Source organism: Myxocyprinus asiaticus, chromosome 7 (assembly GCF_019703515.2).
Source record: "Myxocyprinus asiaticus isolate MX2 ecotype Aquarium Trade chromosome 7, UBuf_Myxa_2, whole genome shotgun sequence".
NCBI lineage: Eukaryota > Metazoa > Chordata > Actinopteri > Cypriniformes > Catostomidae > Myxocyprinus > Myxocyprinus asiaticus.
In genome coordinates this window covers 15,593,648-15,611,365 of record NC_059350.1, presented here as the reverse complement: position 1 = coordinate 15,611,365, position 17,718 = coordinate 15,593,648, and the positions used below count along the sequence as shown (strand labels likewise).

Genomic DNA, 17,718 nt, shown 5'->3' with positions numbered 1-17,718 from the left:
TACTACCATCTCAATATTTTTCAGCCTTTTGACAATACTCGATATATAGCTCTTTATTAGACCAATACATTTGCTCTGAAATTTAGCCATTACAATTATTTTTACCAAACTTGGCAATTCTTGCCAGTGACAGTGTGAACCAATTCCTGGAAAGGAATCTAACACAAGTTTTGCTACTGAAGTTTAAATTATGCTATAAAATCATCTGTTGCAACGCTCTCATAGTACTTGTGAGTCATTAGACAAGCAGGGACTGCAAATATAATGGCATGGCCTTTAGGAAACTTTTTGGCCAAATAAAAGGCACAATTAAAGTCCCCTCAAAGGCAGATTTCAAGAACGGCCTGTGACGAGAGGCTACCTGCACATTAAAGAAAGCGTCTTTCAGACTGATGGACAGGAATCTGTCCAGAGGACAGACATGAGACAAAATCTGTCTCTTAGTAATCATCTTGAACAGAGACGTCCTGAGTGTCCGATTCAAGCATATTAAGTCCCGTATAGACAGTAGCCCACCATCCTTCTTAGCACTAGCATTAAATAGCTGCTGTAGAAGCCTTTCTGCAGACCGGTACGGTACCTATCGCATTTTTGGTGAGGAGACATTGTACCTCTATGTGCAAAATCAGCATGTCCCGTACCGTGACTGTGGAGGATAGGAAGACGTTAAAGCAAGGCGGATGCCTCACGAACTTAAGCACATAGTTGTGTATGACTATGCATAGCAGGCCAGAGGGCACAGGGCTCGCCTGTGACTGCCAGGGTCTGAACGCCACCCACCTTCAGGGGCACTCATTCAGAAGAAACTTGTTTTTCGGTTAAAGCTGGAACTTCACTAATTTTTGTGCATGGTTTTGTCCTCGTGCATCCATTTGAAAACTTTGTTGGAATGTGCCAATCATGGCATGGAATGAACAGCATCACAAACAGTGAAAATGCTGTGACCTTGTTCTCGTTCCCGGCTCGTCAACAGCAGGGAAGCAAGAAGGCCGCTCTACCAGGCCTTTTTGGTAGAAGCCAGTTTACTTCCTGAAGAAAGCACTGTTTACGGCTTAAAATCTCCACCGTAAAACAGGCACTGAAAGTGACCCGTTTCATGCAGCCAACCTGTTCCCGGCTTGAAACGGTGGGAAAAATTAGAGAGCTGCATTGGGGACACAGAGGTGTTTTTTCTGCCCAGGTCCTCTTGAGGCTCGGGGAAAAAACACTGCGTACGTCTTAAGCCATGTTCACACTGCAAACGACATTCTCACTTGGTGTCGCTGGTGGGCGTTCCAACTGCTGTTGCTTTAATGTTATTGGTGGACTGCATGGCTGGCCATAGTATCTTTGGAAATTTTGATTACAGATTGTACTGCCAGTAAAACAATGTATCATTCTAATAATGAGGCATCAGTTCTATTGCTCCTAAAAATGAAAATTTAGCATGAGTGTATTTTTATATAACCTGCAGCAGTGCTCAATACGTCATATCATGAACAAAATGAACAATCTATAAATGTATGAATCAAACTCGCTCAGAATACAGACATGGTTTTCCACAAATTTTTATTAGGTTATATCCATGTATGTGGATACAGACAAATGATATAGAACAGTGAAATTGAAACGTTTAACTTCTCCGTCTTGCCTGCTCTCGACTCCAGTATCTCGCACACTCACTGCATGAAGACAGATGATGTAAGCTCCACTGTCTTCACTCTTGTAGGTAATCGCTCCCAAATGTAGCTTTCCGTGGCGTTCTCTATCGCCAGCGGTCTCTGCAGCTCATGTCACTGGAATTCGCTATGTTCTCAATGAAAATTATTGGGAATATGCTGCTTTTTTGTGCGATATAGCCAATGATGTGAACAGGGCTTTAGTCGTTGTGTTGCAACATAGCAGTCTGCTGGCATGTCGCTACCAACAGCAAGACTGGCAATGAAGTGACCAGCATCACACCGCAAACTAGTTACTGGCTCATGACAGCAGGTACAGCGAGAGGGCTGCTAAGCAACAGGGAGGTGCCTTAAATCTTAGTGTTGTGACATTGCAGTCTTCTGGCATGCCATCAAAAATAGTAACAACAGGGCAAAACCGTCCTGTGTTACGGAGATGTCACGCTCTCGTTTCCGTAAGAAGCAAATTCTTAAAGAATTTAGCCAGGGGTGTCACTGCACAGACACCGGGGCCGCCAAAAGACCTACCAATTTCCTGGACAGAGACCTTGGTGGCCGGAGTGCCAATTGGTGGTGCGGCATGTTTAACAAGCACTGCAGAGACAGTAGTGCCAGAGAGCCTCAGAGGTCACTTTGTCTTGTTTTCCTTCCTGTATCATGCACGCCAAGTGGGGCACAGATCGTCACAGCCGTATTGAACAGGCGAAGCCACTTGAAATGGAGAAGAGGAGAGACGCAAGGCTAAATCCTTGGTAACTCATCCTCAGACCCTCCGTACTCTATATCTCACCCTCACTCGCTAACCTTGAGTGGTCCCTCGGAACCGCAGAAGGAATATTGCGGGAGGAAAGGGAAACGCATCAGATTTCAGAACAAAAGCGAGCCGAGAGCGAAGCATGTTGAATTTCTTGCGCTCAAAGTGATCAGAATCAATCTCAGCGAGTGCTGCTTATAAAACAGAGCTCGTGCCCGTCAGACAGAGGGATTTAGCGCCCGTTTTCATGTGCTTGAGGAAACATTTGCAAAATGCCGTCTTTAAAAAGATTTAAGCCAATGGCTCTTAGTTTCTTCACAGAAAAAAAAAAAAAAACACAAAATAACACAATGCAATCAATATCAAAAACATAAGTGTTTAAAGGATTCACTGTCCACTCGCTGAAAGGGTGCAGATCCAAACAGCGATAAGCGCCGATTACAGCTCCAGGGCACAAGAAATGTTCCCGCGACCCTGAAGAGGAAAATTCTGATGTGGTGCTGTGCCCCGGCTTCTATTGATTCATTACATACGCATAACTGCGGAGAAACAAGCGCCACCTACCAATATGTAAGTGCTGTGATAAAATAGGGTTTCAGAGATCAGTACTCCTGAGAGGAGCTCCCCACAGCGTCAGCTTCTGATGCAGCGTCGGAGTGACCGAATTGAAAGGGAACTGCAAATTTCTGTCTTTTCAGATGGTCTTGCTCACCTCCTTTGCCCACCCTTAAACAGAGCTCCCTTTCACTGAATATGAATGACTTCCAGTGGTTGCTTTCAACACAAATACATAGTAGCTTTTATTTTGGCATTCTGAGTAAAAGATCATGGTTGAGTCTTACACTATCTGGCTAATCATCGGATGACTCCTGATGAGTGTTTGGGCCTTATTAGCTCCAAACTAACTTCACAGACAAAGAGGACAGCGGAGGATCTATTTGTGTGTCTTAACCATTTGTGTGTAGAGTCTGCACCAGTTTCTCAGTGACTCAAAGCCAAAGCAGTGGGAAACCTTGCCATGGAGGAGCAGTGTGTGTGTCTGATGACACTCATCTATATTTAACTGGCTCTCTCATACGGTATGACAGAAAAACAGAGGCACAGACTGACTTTCAGGCATCAATAATGAAGTGGTTTGTCCTCAAACAGACACACACACACACAAACTAGAAGCTGTTCCACAGGTAATTTGGCATTCTCTTCAATTATCAACCGCTGTTAAAGGTGAAGTTTTTATCATTTTCATACTCCTATCCAAGCTAAATATGGAGTAACAACTATAAGTAAACCATTCGTAGGTTAAAAAGTGTGAACAATGTGGTGCTATCAAATCATTGCACTGTTTGTTTGAGCATCCTGATGTTTTTCAGAAAAATAACATGTGAAATTATAAAAATGTAATGGTCTTTATATCGATTCAGAGTTTATATTTGTGCATTATCCTAATGCAGTCAGCACTGGTTTCTCTGTTTCTTGCAATTTTTTGCACTTACATGTGCCATAGGTTGCTCATCCTTGATATATAGGATGCTCAAAGAATGGACTTTCAAATGAGCTCAGAACAGATGATGCATCATCAGTCCTCAAAGACCCAGCATAAAAGAAGATGGTCACATGAGGTGGTCAGAGATGGTGAAAAAATTGTCAAGTGAGTCATGAATCACTTTTTGCCCCAGGGACATAGCAGGAAAAAGGGCTTCAATGTTCCTGGATAAGTCTTTGCAACTGAACAGCTGAAATGACCAGCGACCAATGTGATGATACCATCAGAGCTCAGACTTTCACAATAAACAAAATGTCATATACTCTCGGCAGACATTTGAAATCAAAACCATTTATATGATTTCAGAACATCCGCATAACATAGACAAAGTTACTGTTTACAAACAAATGCTCCAGCACTTCCAGGTTCTTTTGGCAGTGGAGAAAATAATTGCGGTCAATGGGCGCTTCACACAAATTGAGCTGAAAATGCCCCCAAAAATGTTGCTTGTGGGGTTGAAACAGCGCATTTGCAAAAGATTATTAAGAGATTTGGGCTTCTGTAAAATTTCCATCATGATCGATGTGTGAAAAGTGTGGGTGAGAAACAAATCAAAATGTAAGTCCTTTTTTTACTCTAAAACTCTTTAACCGATCATATCGCTTCTAAATATATGGATTTAACCACTAGGGTCATATGGATTACTTTCATGTTTCCTTTATGTTTTCCTTTTTAGGAGTTACAAAGGTCTGGTCGCCATTCACTTGCATTGTAAGGACCCACAGAGCTAAAAATATTCTTCTAAAAATCTCTGTGTTCTACTGAAGAAAGTAAGTCAAACGCATATGGGATGGCATGAGGGTGAGAAAATGAGAGAATTTTCATTTATGGGTGAACTATACCTTTAAATTGAAAATGGCTGAAATTAAGTTTGAACATGGAATATAATATTTAAGTCAAACATTTTTATTTACTGTATGTGTGTAAATAATTTAAGCAGTAAAGATGCATATTGTATGTCTGATGGTACTTTTCATTTTAATATGCCACATTTCTCAGGCTTTAGAAATGTGTTGAACATGTGAGAGTGTATTCATAAACCTGCTGCATGTCCGACATAGTCATACAGGCATACTGAATCAACTTAAAACTTGTTTTTCTCCTGATAATTCAGAAAGCACATACATTATTCACAGTAAACCATATATCACTTTTTTATAACGTTTATTAACATCAACAAATATTATTACATTATATAATGTTTAAAAGATGATTAAAACTGCAGCGCTGCACATATCTGCTGCTCAAGAACCCAGAAGTGCGGTTGCATGCGGTGTGACAGAGTAATTTAATCTATATGAGGCAATGACATACTTGCACAAGCAGTAAAGAGGTCAAAAGTTAAGCAGTGAGTAGAACATCAAGAATACAATGCATGAACATGCTAAGCACAAGAATGCTACAGCTATTGTGAATATTGGTACTGTCACTGTATAGCACAGAAGTCACAATATAGAAAAGCAATGTCAATAGGTCTCATATTAAAAGGCTGAATAAACACCACAGCTCAGCATTTCAAGCATTTCACTTGATGCGTTTTTCCAACTCACTTTTGCTTTTTATAACACTATCAGTTAGGTTTAGTTTAGGTTTAAGGTTCAGGGTAGGGAGTTAGATTTTTTTTCCTTTCATTAAAAACTAGATAAAGATTAAGTTAAAGCAAATGCTCTAAGTTAAAATTGTATTATACTTAATTATCTTTAATCTGTTTTTCATCTCACATTTGCTTTTTATGACATTACCAGTTAGTTTTAGGCCACAGAGTGGATATTACACCGCGGAACTGCCACAATATTTGTAAGGAATTACGTGATATCATTTTGCAAAAATGTTGCCCCAGTCACGTAATTGCAAATATTCTCACACACTGCCACGTCTGAAGATGACTGCAATTTTTAATTCTTTTTTGATTCGCTTCATTTCCAGATGTCCCACAGTTGATGCCGTTTTAGTATCCTTAACTTTCCATCGAAGCCTTGCACTGCAATAGTGCCGTTAAAAAATAAATAAATAAATAAAAATTAATAACTTTAAAATAAATATAACGTAATATATACTGCTCCCATGATATAAAATGACTAATACCATGAAACAGAATTTTGGTCGTATCGCCCACCCCTACCACACACAACCAAACATGCATGCATGAAGTTACATTATAGCCGTAATAAATTTTTATGAAATTACAAACATATTAAGTTTTGCTGCAAATCTTTGCCTTTTTATAATCTGATTTTTATTTAAAAAAAATAATTTAAAAAAATCAGGCCTGCTGTTGAAGTCACAAAGCCAGCATTAACAGGGCCCTATGATTTCTGCTTTGCGGAAAACACGGACGGAATTGCGGAATATAGTCATAAGAACGGAATTAACTATAAAACATGGAATGTCACAATTTGACATATTTGGGATAAAATGAATGTATAAATGCACAATTAATTAAATTAAAATCATAATATATCCTAGTGTGAAAATTAAACTATAAAAGGCTCACATATTAAACAAATATAAGGTTTGCATGAGCTGTGCTTCAAGTGCAATCTGTGGGTGTATAAATGACAAAGAGAAGATCACTCTTTTTCATGAAATGCAACACATGCATCCTACATATTTATATAATTAAATCATAGTCTGCAGATATTTAATAAGCACAGTGGCCCATATAGCGAAAAGAGTTGTGACGATTCATCGATCTGGATCGATGCATCGATCCAATGACCAACGATCCAATGTTATCGATACAACACGTAAATATCGATATAGACGTTTTTTTAAGATGTACCTTTATTTTAATACTCTCATGTCAGCCACATCCATACGCATTTCCGTCAAGCGATGAAGCAACCTTATTACATTCATTTGACTTTGAGTGCTAAATATGCTTTTCATGTGTAACACAGATGTGCACGGGGTCATTGAAGCCAAATTGTGCTCTGCTATCCCTGCGCACGCATCAACCAGGATTCCTGCGAAATGCAAGCTCCATTGACAGGATCCGTCCGAGCGCATCAACCGAGCACTCCTTAAAATGCGAGCTCTCGTGACAAACGCAGAGCGGCTCACATGCGTGATTAATTCGGGCTTCCATCGATATCGTTGTGCATGCGTCCCATTTGAATTTTACATGAGAATTTGCTATTTTAAAGTACCATGGAGAAGTTCAACCATGTGAAACATCTTGACAACTCTGACATTCTGAACAGCACTAATGAGGGAAAGAGAAATCACCTGCTGCCCAGCACTAGCATCAGTTATAAGTCTTTACACATCTACACATCAACACCCTTACTAACATTTTTCCAAGTTAACTGTAACAGAAATTTTACATTACAACTGTGGAAGTTGTAGCCAAGAAAAACATGGATAGCACGGATAGTTGGAAACTAGTATCAAATTATCAAGTATTTTGAATTGGACTAAACTGAAAAATTAGCTGTCATCAAACAAGTGATGATCACTTGTGTGTGACTTTATTTTTTATATTATTTATCTGTATAAATTATTTCAACACCTGAAGTACCTTATTTTGTTGTGGATGTCCCAATGTGTATACAGAGAGCTAAATAAAATAATCAAATTATATTTTGGTTGCATTTTAGGGCAAACATTTTTTTTTTCATTGATTGTGTAAAATAGGCACATAATATCGAAATATCGATCACAGTCCCCTGAATCAAATCGTATCGCGGCAGACTGTAAATATCGGATCGCAGGTCAAGAGAATTGATTCAAGGTCATATCGTGATGAAACGTCCGATTTACACCCCTAATAGCGAACTGCTTTTCCGGAGGCGAGACATGAAGATGTCGAAAACATACGGTTTTGCGGTAAAATGTCAAAATAAAAGCCCCATTTAACTAGACGTGTGAAACTGAAAAATTCGACAGAAATATATTACTTCTGTATAGCAAAATGTATCATTCAATGCAGTAGTATTAATAATGATAATAATATATTAATAATAATTATATTAAAGCAATGTCTCACAAGCAAGAGTTTCATCACTGCTTTCATTAATATTGTGATGCTCTTCAGTACAGCACTGTATTTGTCTAAATAAAAACAAATTCTAACTTGGGGTTTTTGATTGTGCTTTGAGGATCAGTATAGAAGCTCTTCATTTGATAAAAATAATGCACTGGTATGTTGAAGTTATGATAAAATGCATTTAAACTTTAAAACCTGGAATTCAGAGAAAATAAAACTGATTTCATAGAGCCAATTAAAAAAAAAAAGGAGGGAAAACCAGGATACGTTCATCACCTCATATTGATTCTGTGGTTTTGGCAAAATCCAAGATTTTACCAGCCTTTCTTCGAGAAGTATCAAACCTTTTGAGGCAGGAGAGGTTTTACACACATGGCATGAAATCACCTGAGGCCTCATGTATAAACGTTGCATACGACACTTCTCAAGCTCATGATGGGATTTATAAAAAGTAAACTTGACGTAAAAATGTACGCACCACCACGCAAGCTGTACCCCTTGCGTACGCACTCTTTTACTGCTGTGTGTGAATTGCCGTCTCCAGCTGGACAAGTAATGAACTGAACAGACTGATTATAAACTCTGCTTATCATTAAATACACAGCATTTAGAATAAAAATGTAGTTAAGCACTTGAATCAAAATGAATCATCATCCAGCTGATATTAGGCTATATTAATTTTATGTAACCAACTGAAAAGGCATTCAAATATATGCTGTAATTAGGAAATACTGGTAGTGGATGTGCAGCCAGCCAAATACAAAACAAAAGGTAAGCTTGCACATTTTATTTTTAAAAAGCTCTTTTAGTAATCCAATGATGTCAGACAATAGTTTAACACTGCACAAATCATTTTATAATCTTTGTTTTGCTTCCATTATTAAATATTTAACTTCTCTATAAAACACCCTTAAAACAATTTTTAAAAAAAATATGAGATGCAGAATTGCATAGATTTAAGCTTGCAACAATAAAACAAATTGTCCAGGGATAAGGTATATTCTCTGAAAACAAGTTAATCTTAAAAAGAATTCTCGGGTTAACAGATCTTGTTTAAAAGATGTCTAGATCTTTTACTCTTTCTAAAAAAAAAAGACAAAGATTAAGAAATTATTTTTAGCTTCAGGCATTAACAGTCTATATTATTTCCCGTGTTCATAGTTTCTCATACCGTTAAACTCGGTATTCACGTGTCTGGATGGCGATATGCATATGGTAATTGTATGTAAAGGAGGTTCCGCATAGTAAAAACAGGCGTTGTACACTCCATATATGGTCATTTCGGGGAGGAGACGGGGTGGGGTATAAATCATGTGCATGTATGAACAATCTTTCGCTAGCTGGGATTTATAAAGTGAACTGTTTGCAGGTTCTGCCATATGTACGATTTTATAAATCTGCAAAAACGCAAAATCTGACTTTTGTGCGTACACACACTTTTAGGATGAAATCTAGGCAGATTTTTATACATGAGGCCCCTGGTGTAACAGTCAGGTGTGAGTACTTGATAGGGTCACTCCACACAAGTTTAAAGGTGATATGCCTTGAACTGCAAGATCTCTTTAGTCCAAGAATTAAGCCAGATAATACAGAATAATGTGGTTCCAACATTAAAAGCACCCAGTCAACCATATCATCATATGAGCATAACATCTCTTTTTCCAAATTTTTCCAATCTTAGTTACTACATGTTGTGTGTTTGTGTGTAAAAGAGGTGGTTAAAAAAAACAAAACAACTAAGAATCACACTCGCTGCAATATTGATTTAAATGCGTGGACTGTGTGCCGCAGTGTTGACATATACCTTGTCCTACATTTCAGTCGAACATGTGTACATGGACACATGCATACCAGCATAAACGTTTGTGCTGCAATGATAAGACAGTAGAGAGTGTTAACAACAATCAAGAGAGGTCATAATACCAGTAACAATGGTAGGACAACATTGTAGTGTGGAGATGTATCTGGAAAGTAGTCAAACATATAAACATTGCACAAACTATAAACTGTGTAATTTAAGACCTTGAGGCCATACATATTGTCTGAAAAAAAAAATAACTCTACATTCTGGCCCAGCAACATTACTTCCCCATCTACTGGACCTAGATCAGTTTCTGTTAATCACTCATTATGGAACAAATATCAAGTGCAGTTAAATAAACTGGTTATGGAAAAAACAATCATGGAAAACAACTTAAAAAGACCACAAAAAAATCCTGTTTCCAAGTCTGATATGTTTTTGAGAATTTGTAAGGAAATCCAAGCCTCAGGTATAGGCCTAAAATGTTGTTTTATGATTGTTTAGATACCTGAAATGAAAGCAGCAATTCAAAATGCCCTGTAATTAAAGATCAAACACACTAGTCCTATTATTTCCTACTAAATTATCAATGGCCTTCCTGCGACAGAAAGAGGCCTTATTTTTCTCTGCCAAAATATTTACTGTAAAATGGAACTCAGAATTACTTAATTTGTGGGTTTAAAAAACATAATTTCCAAAAATACTTAAGAATAACAAGCTTTTAGTTATACTACATTCTTGAGAAACCACTTCTGGAGGTAAATAAATGACCATCGAAAAATGTGCAAATGAACACACTGTAAAGGGGACGCACACCAGACGTATATGGCGGACGACATGGCTATGAATGTATGCCCACCACTGCCGCCACTCGGCATCTGTCGGAGGCACCCACCTACAACTGATAGTTGGTATGAGGTTACTTAAATGTCTGCCGCGCCATGTAGCACAACTTATTTTCCATTAAATTTGACCCAAATCATTATTAAATGGACATATATTATTTACTCGAGCCTTGTTCATTCTTTTAAGATGGGAAAAACCTTGGTAACTTGTGTATACTGTCTGCCACGGGAACCACATCGACATGCCCTGCGTTTGATACCTGTGCCGTGTCCTAGCCGTGCCGCGGCATGGCGTTTCTCGTCTGGTGTGCGACCACCTTAAGACATATCATATACGTATCGTAGCTATGTGCAGTAGACCTCCTCACAATCCAGAAGGGAAGAAAAAGTTATACAGTGGTAACTATGCTCTTGGAGTGTCTGACATCACAATCCTTGTGCAACACTGCCAACTCAGGAGTTAAATTTAGATCTTGGGCACTGGTCCCAGACACTGCAAAACAATGTGATACCACAAGCACTGCTTTAGCTGCAACATAGACACAGCCTCTGGACTTCAGAACTGCTAAATGTGCACATATATGCACTAAACACACTTGAAAGGAAATATAAAGAAGTTTCAGGGACTGCAGCTTGGTCCAGAAGCAAGTTTGTGCTGAAAACCAAACTTTCAAAGATTGACTTGAAGTCTAAATGACACATAAGACCGGGCCAGCATGCAGGAATCCATCCTGTAGACCCCCTGTGTGTTCTGACCTCATAATGTAATCAAAGAGAGACACCATTGACCCTACATTAGCATATTAAACAGGTTCTCAAGGCTAAGGCCACAAGGTTGTACCTAGATTTATCTCTTTAAAATAAACTGTCAACACCTTGGTTTCAAACTGTACTGCCATGACACACATTTCCACACAGACCTGCAGGCAAACATATTGGAGAACTGACTATTACATTGACAAACACACACCCCCTTAACCGCTAAGTGACAACCCACACACCGACCACAAAAACTGTAACTAGGCTAACTAAACCAATGTTTCCCAACCCTTTTTGTCGTCTGTAGTCCCACAGCCTCATCAATAAAGTACAAGTCAACACCAAACCAGAAATATATTTCTCTTAACTCATCTTGGATATAATTTTTAAGCATTATTATTAATCAATAAAATTAAAATGACTTTCAAACAAAACAAATCGATACTGGGGGTGAAAAACAGACTCACAAAGTATATATATTCTACTACAAATGTCATCCAGACAAATTTAGAAAACTGACACACAATACACACATTATTTTGTTTTGTTTCCACATGCTGTTGTCACTTTATGGCATTCAAAGTTTGTGAGACAATTAAATCTTTCACAGTCCTAATATTTTTAAGCTATAATTTCTTTTAAAAGGTTTAACAAGGCAAAAGTGAAATCTTTCCAAATAGCCATGTACTCTTAGTAGGGAATCACAGATTTAGACCATGATCTGTGTACAAAATGTAAGCATGTAGTAGGGAACAATAGCTGTATTTCCACTATTAGGCCAAATGAGGGTGTGCTAGTGTGTGCCAAGGCCAGCTGCGTTCCCTCTGTCACTTCCGGCGCTTCATCGTGCCTCCTCTGAGCTTCCTCGGGGCAAAACGGCCAAGTGCATTTAGCCCACTGATTATCCTTGGAGGCCAACTGGGGATTGAGGCAGGTCAATGTCAAAGGCGGTGTTTCACTGACCACGTTAACATGCACTTAAGAAAACTGTTTATTTCAGTTTTTTTTTTTTTTACGAAAGCGGCATTCTGAGAAGTCATGCAAACGAGAACGCAGTTTTCCTTACGCCATTTAAGGGATTAAGAGAAAGCGTTTAACACACACAGGTGTCTGCTGGAGAATGTGGCTTATTGTGGCTATGTAAAAGCATAAGTGGTGTTCTTACAGGTTTTTGAGGAGTGCGCATGTGCATGAACACACCGAATAACAAACGTCATAGCATGGAGCCCAACAAGTCAACACAGTGGAAAGAATTCAACATTTGGCAGTACAGTGGGAAAAGCACATACACTAAACTATACCCATTTACACACACCACTGTAAAATATTGACTGTCCCTCACGTTCGCATATATGCACTCCTATATTGGGGGAATCCCAGAGTTTTAAGTAAGAGGGAAACCCCATTGATCCCTTATTGAAGCACAATTCCACTGCAGGTCACAATGAAAGTTTCAAAAACAAACACAGCCACAACTCTGGAATATCCGGAAATAAAGCGAATCGGAGGAAATAGTGCTTTATTTCTAATCTTCGCTCAAGATTGAAATTATTAATTTATTTTTACTGAATACTGATGGAGCAACATAATTTGTGTGAAAAGAAATTACCTACCAGAAGGTTGTTTGGATTGAAATGAATTTTTTGTTTTCTTAATGTGGTGAGGAGGCCTTCTACCCCACACTTGGGGTAAAAGGCCCCCCGGGGGTTATAGTGATATTGTATAGACATTATTTTAAAAGTTGCATATGACATTTTAAAAGTTATTAAATGTTAGATCAAATTACCTCAAAATCAACCTTTAGACATTGCAGGTGATGACCTCATGGATCAGTAAAATTTTGCATTTTAGTGTGTTTGGAGAAAATAAAATCAAAAGTGCCTTTTCCCCCGTAGTACCCTATGTATGTACAAAATCTCATCTATGACATGAGGTCAAAGACAAAACCTCTAAAACATGTACAGGTGTTGCCATAGCACACTTCAATATGACAATAAGAAATCATTTATTTTTGTTTATGCCTTATTGCTATTATTTAAGCCTATCTAGTTAAGCCTGCTGGAGAATTTTGGCTCTAATTCAAAACCTAAGGACCTACCTAATAGGGATGTGTGAGATTAGTCGACTAGTCGGTTCTGATGCTGATAGTTGACACTGGAATTACTAGTTGGTTCATTATTTTTACACATATACGTTTGGCTTTATATTTTTACAGAGGCTACACAAATTACTAATGTCATATTAATGTTACATATTATAAATAGAATTAGTAATACAAATATTATTTTAAAAAGAGAATATCTGGAGCAGATACAAAGTTTCATTTCACTCTCTCACTGGTGGCGCACGCAGTGAAATGTCCTCTCGTTAGACAAGCAAACTCAGCAAAGTAGCTATGAAATCACTTCGGTGGTGGTGCGGGAATCAGATTTCCAAACGTTTGAAAGTCCTTATGGATGTTTTCACATTTGAGTCTTCTTTACATCTGTGCATGCTTGTATGTTATTTTTCCGCTGTGCAGGCTTTTTCAAGCGCAGGATAGCTGCCTCAGGTGAGTCAAGTCCTGTCTTTCACCGGACCATGTTGACGTGTTAATTTTGCTCATCAAAAAATCTATGCTTTTAAGTAGCCTAGAAAATGACTGTTTATTTTCAACGAGGTGCCGACTGCTTAATGGGTTAAACTATCTTTTATTCTGTGTGCACGTCATGTTTCGAATACATTAGGTTTAATGTAGGCTACATCACAGGCCTGTTTTTTCTATCCTATGGCTACTTTTTTCTTTTACATCGTAACTGTTATTGTTTAACTTTCTTTAATGAACAGCTGTCATATTAGATCAATGGCTAATGCACGACTGCACACTGTGAAATATGTGCAACTTTTCAGCGCAGATTTGGCTTAGTCTACCTGTTAATTATTTTCAACAATGTCCTGACTGTTTTAATATGTTACGTAACTTTTATGTTGTGAATTCTGTTTAGAACAGGCTGGGTTGCTCTATTAGTCCTGCACTATTCATTCAATTTTTTCAATAAATATGCCTGTTTTTTATCCCCTTTTCTCCCCTATTTGGAATGCCCAATTCCCATTACTTACTAGGTCCTCGTGGTGGCACGGTTACTCAGCTCAATCCGGGTAGCGGAGGTCAAGTCTCAGATGCCTCCGCGTCCAAGACAGTCAATCTGTGCATCTTATCACATGGCTCGTTGTGCATGACACTGCGGAGACTCCCAGCATGTGGAGGCTCATGCTACTCTCCGCGATCCACGCACAACTTACCACAAGCCCCATTGAGAGTGAGAACCACTAATCGCGACCACGAGGAGGTTACCCCATGTGACTCTACCCTCCCTAGCAACCGGGCCAATTTGGTTGCTTAGGTGACCTGGCTGGAGTCACTCAGCACACCCTGGATTCAAACTCACGACTCCATGGGTGATAGTCAGCGTCAAAACTCGCTGAGCTACCCAGGCCCTAACAAATATCCTTGTTAAATATTCACTAACATTGATTCAGTGAATGCATGTCATGTACTATATTTAATGTACAATGATCATAATGCAAGGCATGCACTTCGCAGATAAATGTCCCTTTTCAGTGGCATTTAGCTTCGGATTTGGGATAGATAAAGTATTTTAAATGGGTCGCATAAACACATTTTTTTGACTTTTCTGAAGGTTGGTTTCTTTTTAGACTAGTCGACTTCAAAATTTCCGTTTAAACATCAGTGAAATTAGTCCTTCAGCACACCTCTACCTCTACAGCATTTTTCGCGCGTGGAACTATTTGTATTCAAAATTGCTGCAATAAAACGCTGTCTAGGCAGGCAGCTCGCTAGGTTTTGAGACACAGCCATTGTGTGGGGTCTGAACGCAGACCCTAACGCGAATTGATACAGCCACCTAGCTGCAGCACGGCGCTTTAGTGTGGAGAACAGAAAAGCAAACCACTGGGGCTGCGGTCTCTTTAAATCGCAATGCCTTCTGTATAAAGCGTTTGTTGTCTATTTACCGGCTGAAAGTAAAGTCCACATCGCACAGAGGGAGGTCTACGGCACCGGCCATTAACACTTTGAGAACTACCTGTATGTCACCCTCCGAAATTAGAGACACTTAGCATTTCAAAGAGGATTTTGCCGCCCTGACACAAAAGGCAAAATCTACAACACAACGACAAGACACTATAGATCGAATATAAGGACATTTACATTCCAGGCAGTGACTGTAACTGTTACTATAAAAGGTATTTGAACAATTACTCAGTTAGAAACAGCTTGACCTCTTAAGTGAATATAAGAGCTAGGAGGTAGGCTAAGTATGCTCATCGTAATACTGACAATTTCCCCACTATCACCACCTTCCTTAAATTAAATCAAGCTTAAAACAACTGTCTGCTGTGATCGTTTAGTTCAAAGAGCGCGCCTCAGAAGAAACTGAAAGTAGTTCGTGGTGGAATATTTTAAGAACAGCGAAATCATACAATACATAATCAGATTCTTTACGTAACACGTTTATCTTGATGTCCAACACACGGCCACTTTCATCTAAACATGCAACACGCTTTTAGTACTAGTAGTAAAGGAGGTGGAGATCAAATGGCATCACTAAATATGTGCAACTACATAACTTTATGGAGGCTGTGCCGCTGCAAAGTAACTAACTAAACACGTCCAAAGTTACTCAAATACACTCTCACAGAGGACGTGCAAAAGTTCGCGTTGGATGCGGGCCTAAAGTTATGCTTGTTAGGATTGTACCAACGTCTCCAGAGTTTTTAGTTCCGACATGCTATTTCGGAAAGTGTAAAAACACAGACGCCGAGCGAAAGTTTTGCATTGCAACCCAAATAAGCTGTACTGTGCTCATTCAAAACACCGAAGGAAGGTAAAATGCACGATACTCACCGCGATCAGAGTGCTGTTCCTCTGCTCGGTGGTCGCGGTTGCATCGGGGTCTTGCTGCTTGCTCTGATGTTTGCTGTTGTTAGATTTCTTGGCCCGCTGCTCTAAACTCCGCTGGTACAGACTCACCGTCTCCCGGCGGTCCAGCTCCAGCTGTTCGGCGTGAGCTTGCTGGTATCGGCTCTCGCAGGTGACGTGGTGCCGCCGGCAGCCCTCGATCCGCTGCCGGAGCCGCTCCACCACCGTGCTGTGCTTCGGTATGCCCACGTTACCGCCGCCGGTGCCGCCGCTGTTCGTTGAATTTAGGGCAGAGTTTAAGTTCACGTTACTGTTATTAATGCAAATGCCGCCGCCGGTTGGTACGGCAGCGGGGCTGGCAAAATCCCCCATCATCTGTGCCTGGATACACAGGGTTTGGGAAGAACTTTGTCAAGCCCCCCTGACTCTTGCTCTCCCCTCTCCAAATCGGGGCACGAGTCCGCTTCGCCAGGGAGACGGATACAGTGAAGAAAGCTTTTAAATGAGTGTAAATGCTCGGCAGTGGCTGGTTCCCTCCTCCGGGAGGCTCACCGTGTCAACCATTCAATATTGCCTCAACCGTTTGCGAGACTATACACAACAGTACGGGGCCAGTGGAGGAGCGAGAGAGGCGACCGGGGTCACCCCGTTTGTCTTCCTCTGTTACTCTCTCGCCTCTACTGGAGCTCCATCAAACATCCGGCTGTTAGTCGCAACCATCACACATAACCACCGCTGCCGCGAGCCCGTCGTTTTATTGTGTTGTCCTTTTGAAAAAAGTTTTGCCGTGTGCTGCGAACAGGCTCCGGAGTTGTTTCGTGAACTTGCATTTCATTAGTTGGGCCGTTGAAACCCTCCCCGCAGCGCGAAAAAGGTGTGCAGTTTCTTAAAGTCCTGATCACTGGAGAGGAAATCCTACAGTCGCCGATGTGTACAGCAGCAGTTGCCACCATCACAATAATCAAGCACTCCCCTCCTCCATGCTAGCGGAGTGATATAAGGACAACAGCCGAGCGAAGAGCAGCCACCAGGCTGCGAGCAGCATGTCAGCTCCGCGGAAAACACGGCGCGGGTTCCGCTGGACGCGGAGTCGATATTGACTTCACAGGAGTATAATGCTTTACAGGCGGATTTGGGTACTGCATTTGATTCTCAGAGCTTATTAGAGTAAAGAGCGCTAAATGTAAGGTAGCTATTAAAAAAGCATATTATAGGTTAGACAAACAAACACAAATATGGTCATTTTAATGGAATAATTGCAGACTTCCTTTGGTAAACAGAGCAAAGGCAAAATAGATGACCTGCTGTAGAGGATCATTTAATTAATGGAAAAGTTCAATATTTTTAAAAATGAAACATTAACCTTTGGTTGCTTTTAGCAGTTATTTAATAGTCGACGTTTTTATATTCAATATAGCTTTTTCCTTTCCAAAACAATATAGCCAAAAC

General features: G+C 39.9%; 1 protein-coding gene across 1 annotated transcript in view; it reads right to left on the bottom strand.

Moving 5' to 3' along the window:
- Positions 1-17,302, bottom strand: part of maml3 (mastermind-like transcriptional coactivator 3) — a 167,930-nt gene extending 150,628 nt beyond the window's left edge. Inside the window, exon 1 of the mRNA XM_051702882.1 lies at positions 16,255-17,302. Coding sequence (XP_051558842.1) covers positions 16,255-16,644 — 390 coding nt within the window. The 5' untranslated portion in view covers positions 16,645-17,302. The remainder of the gene's footprint in view (positions 1-16,254) is intronic.
- Positions 17,303-17,718: the final 416 nt, after the last annotated feature.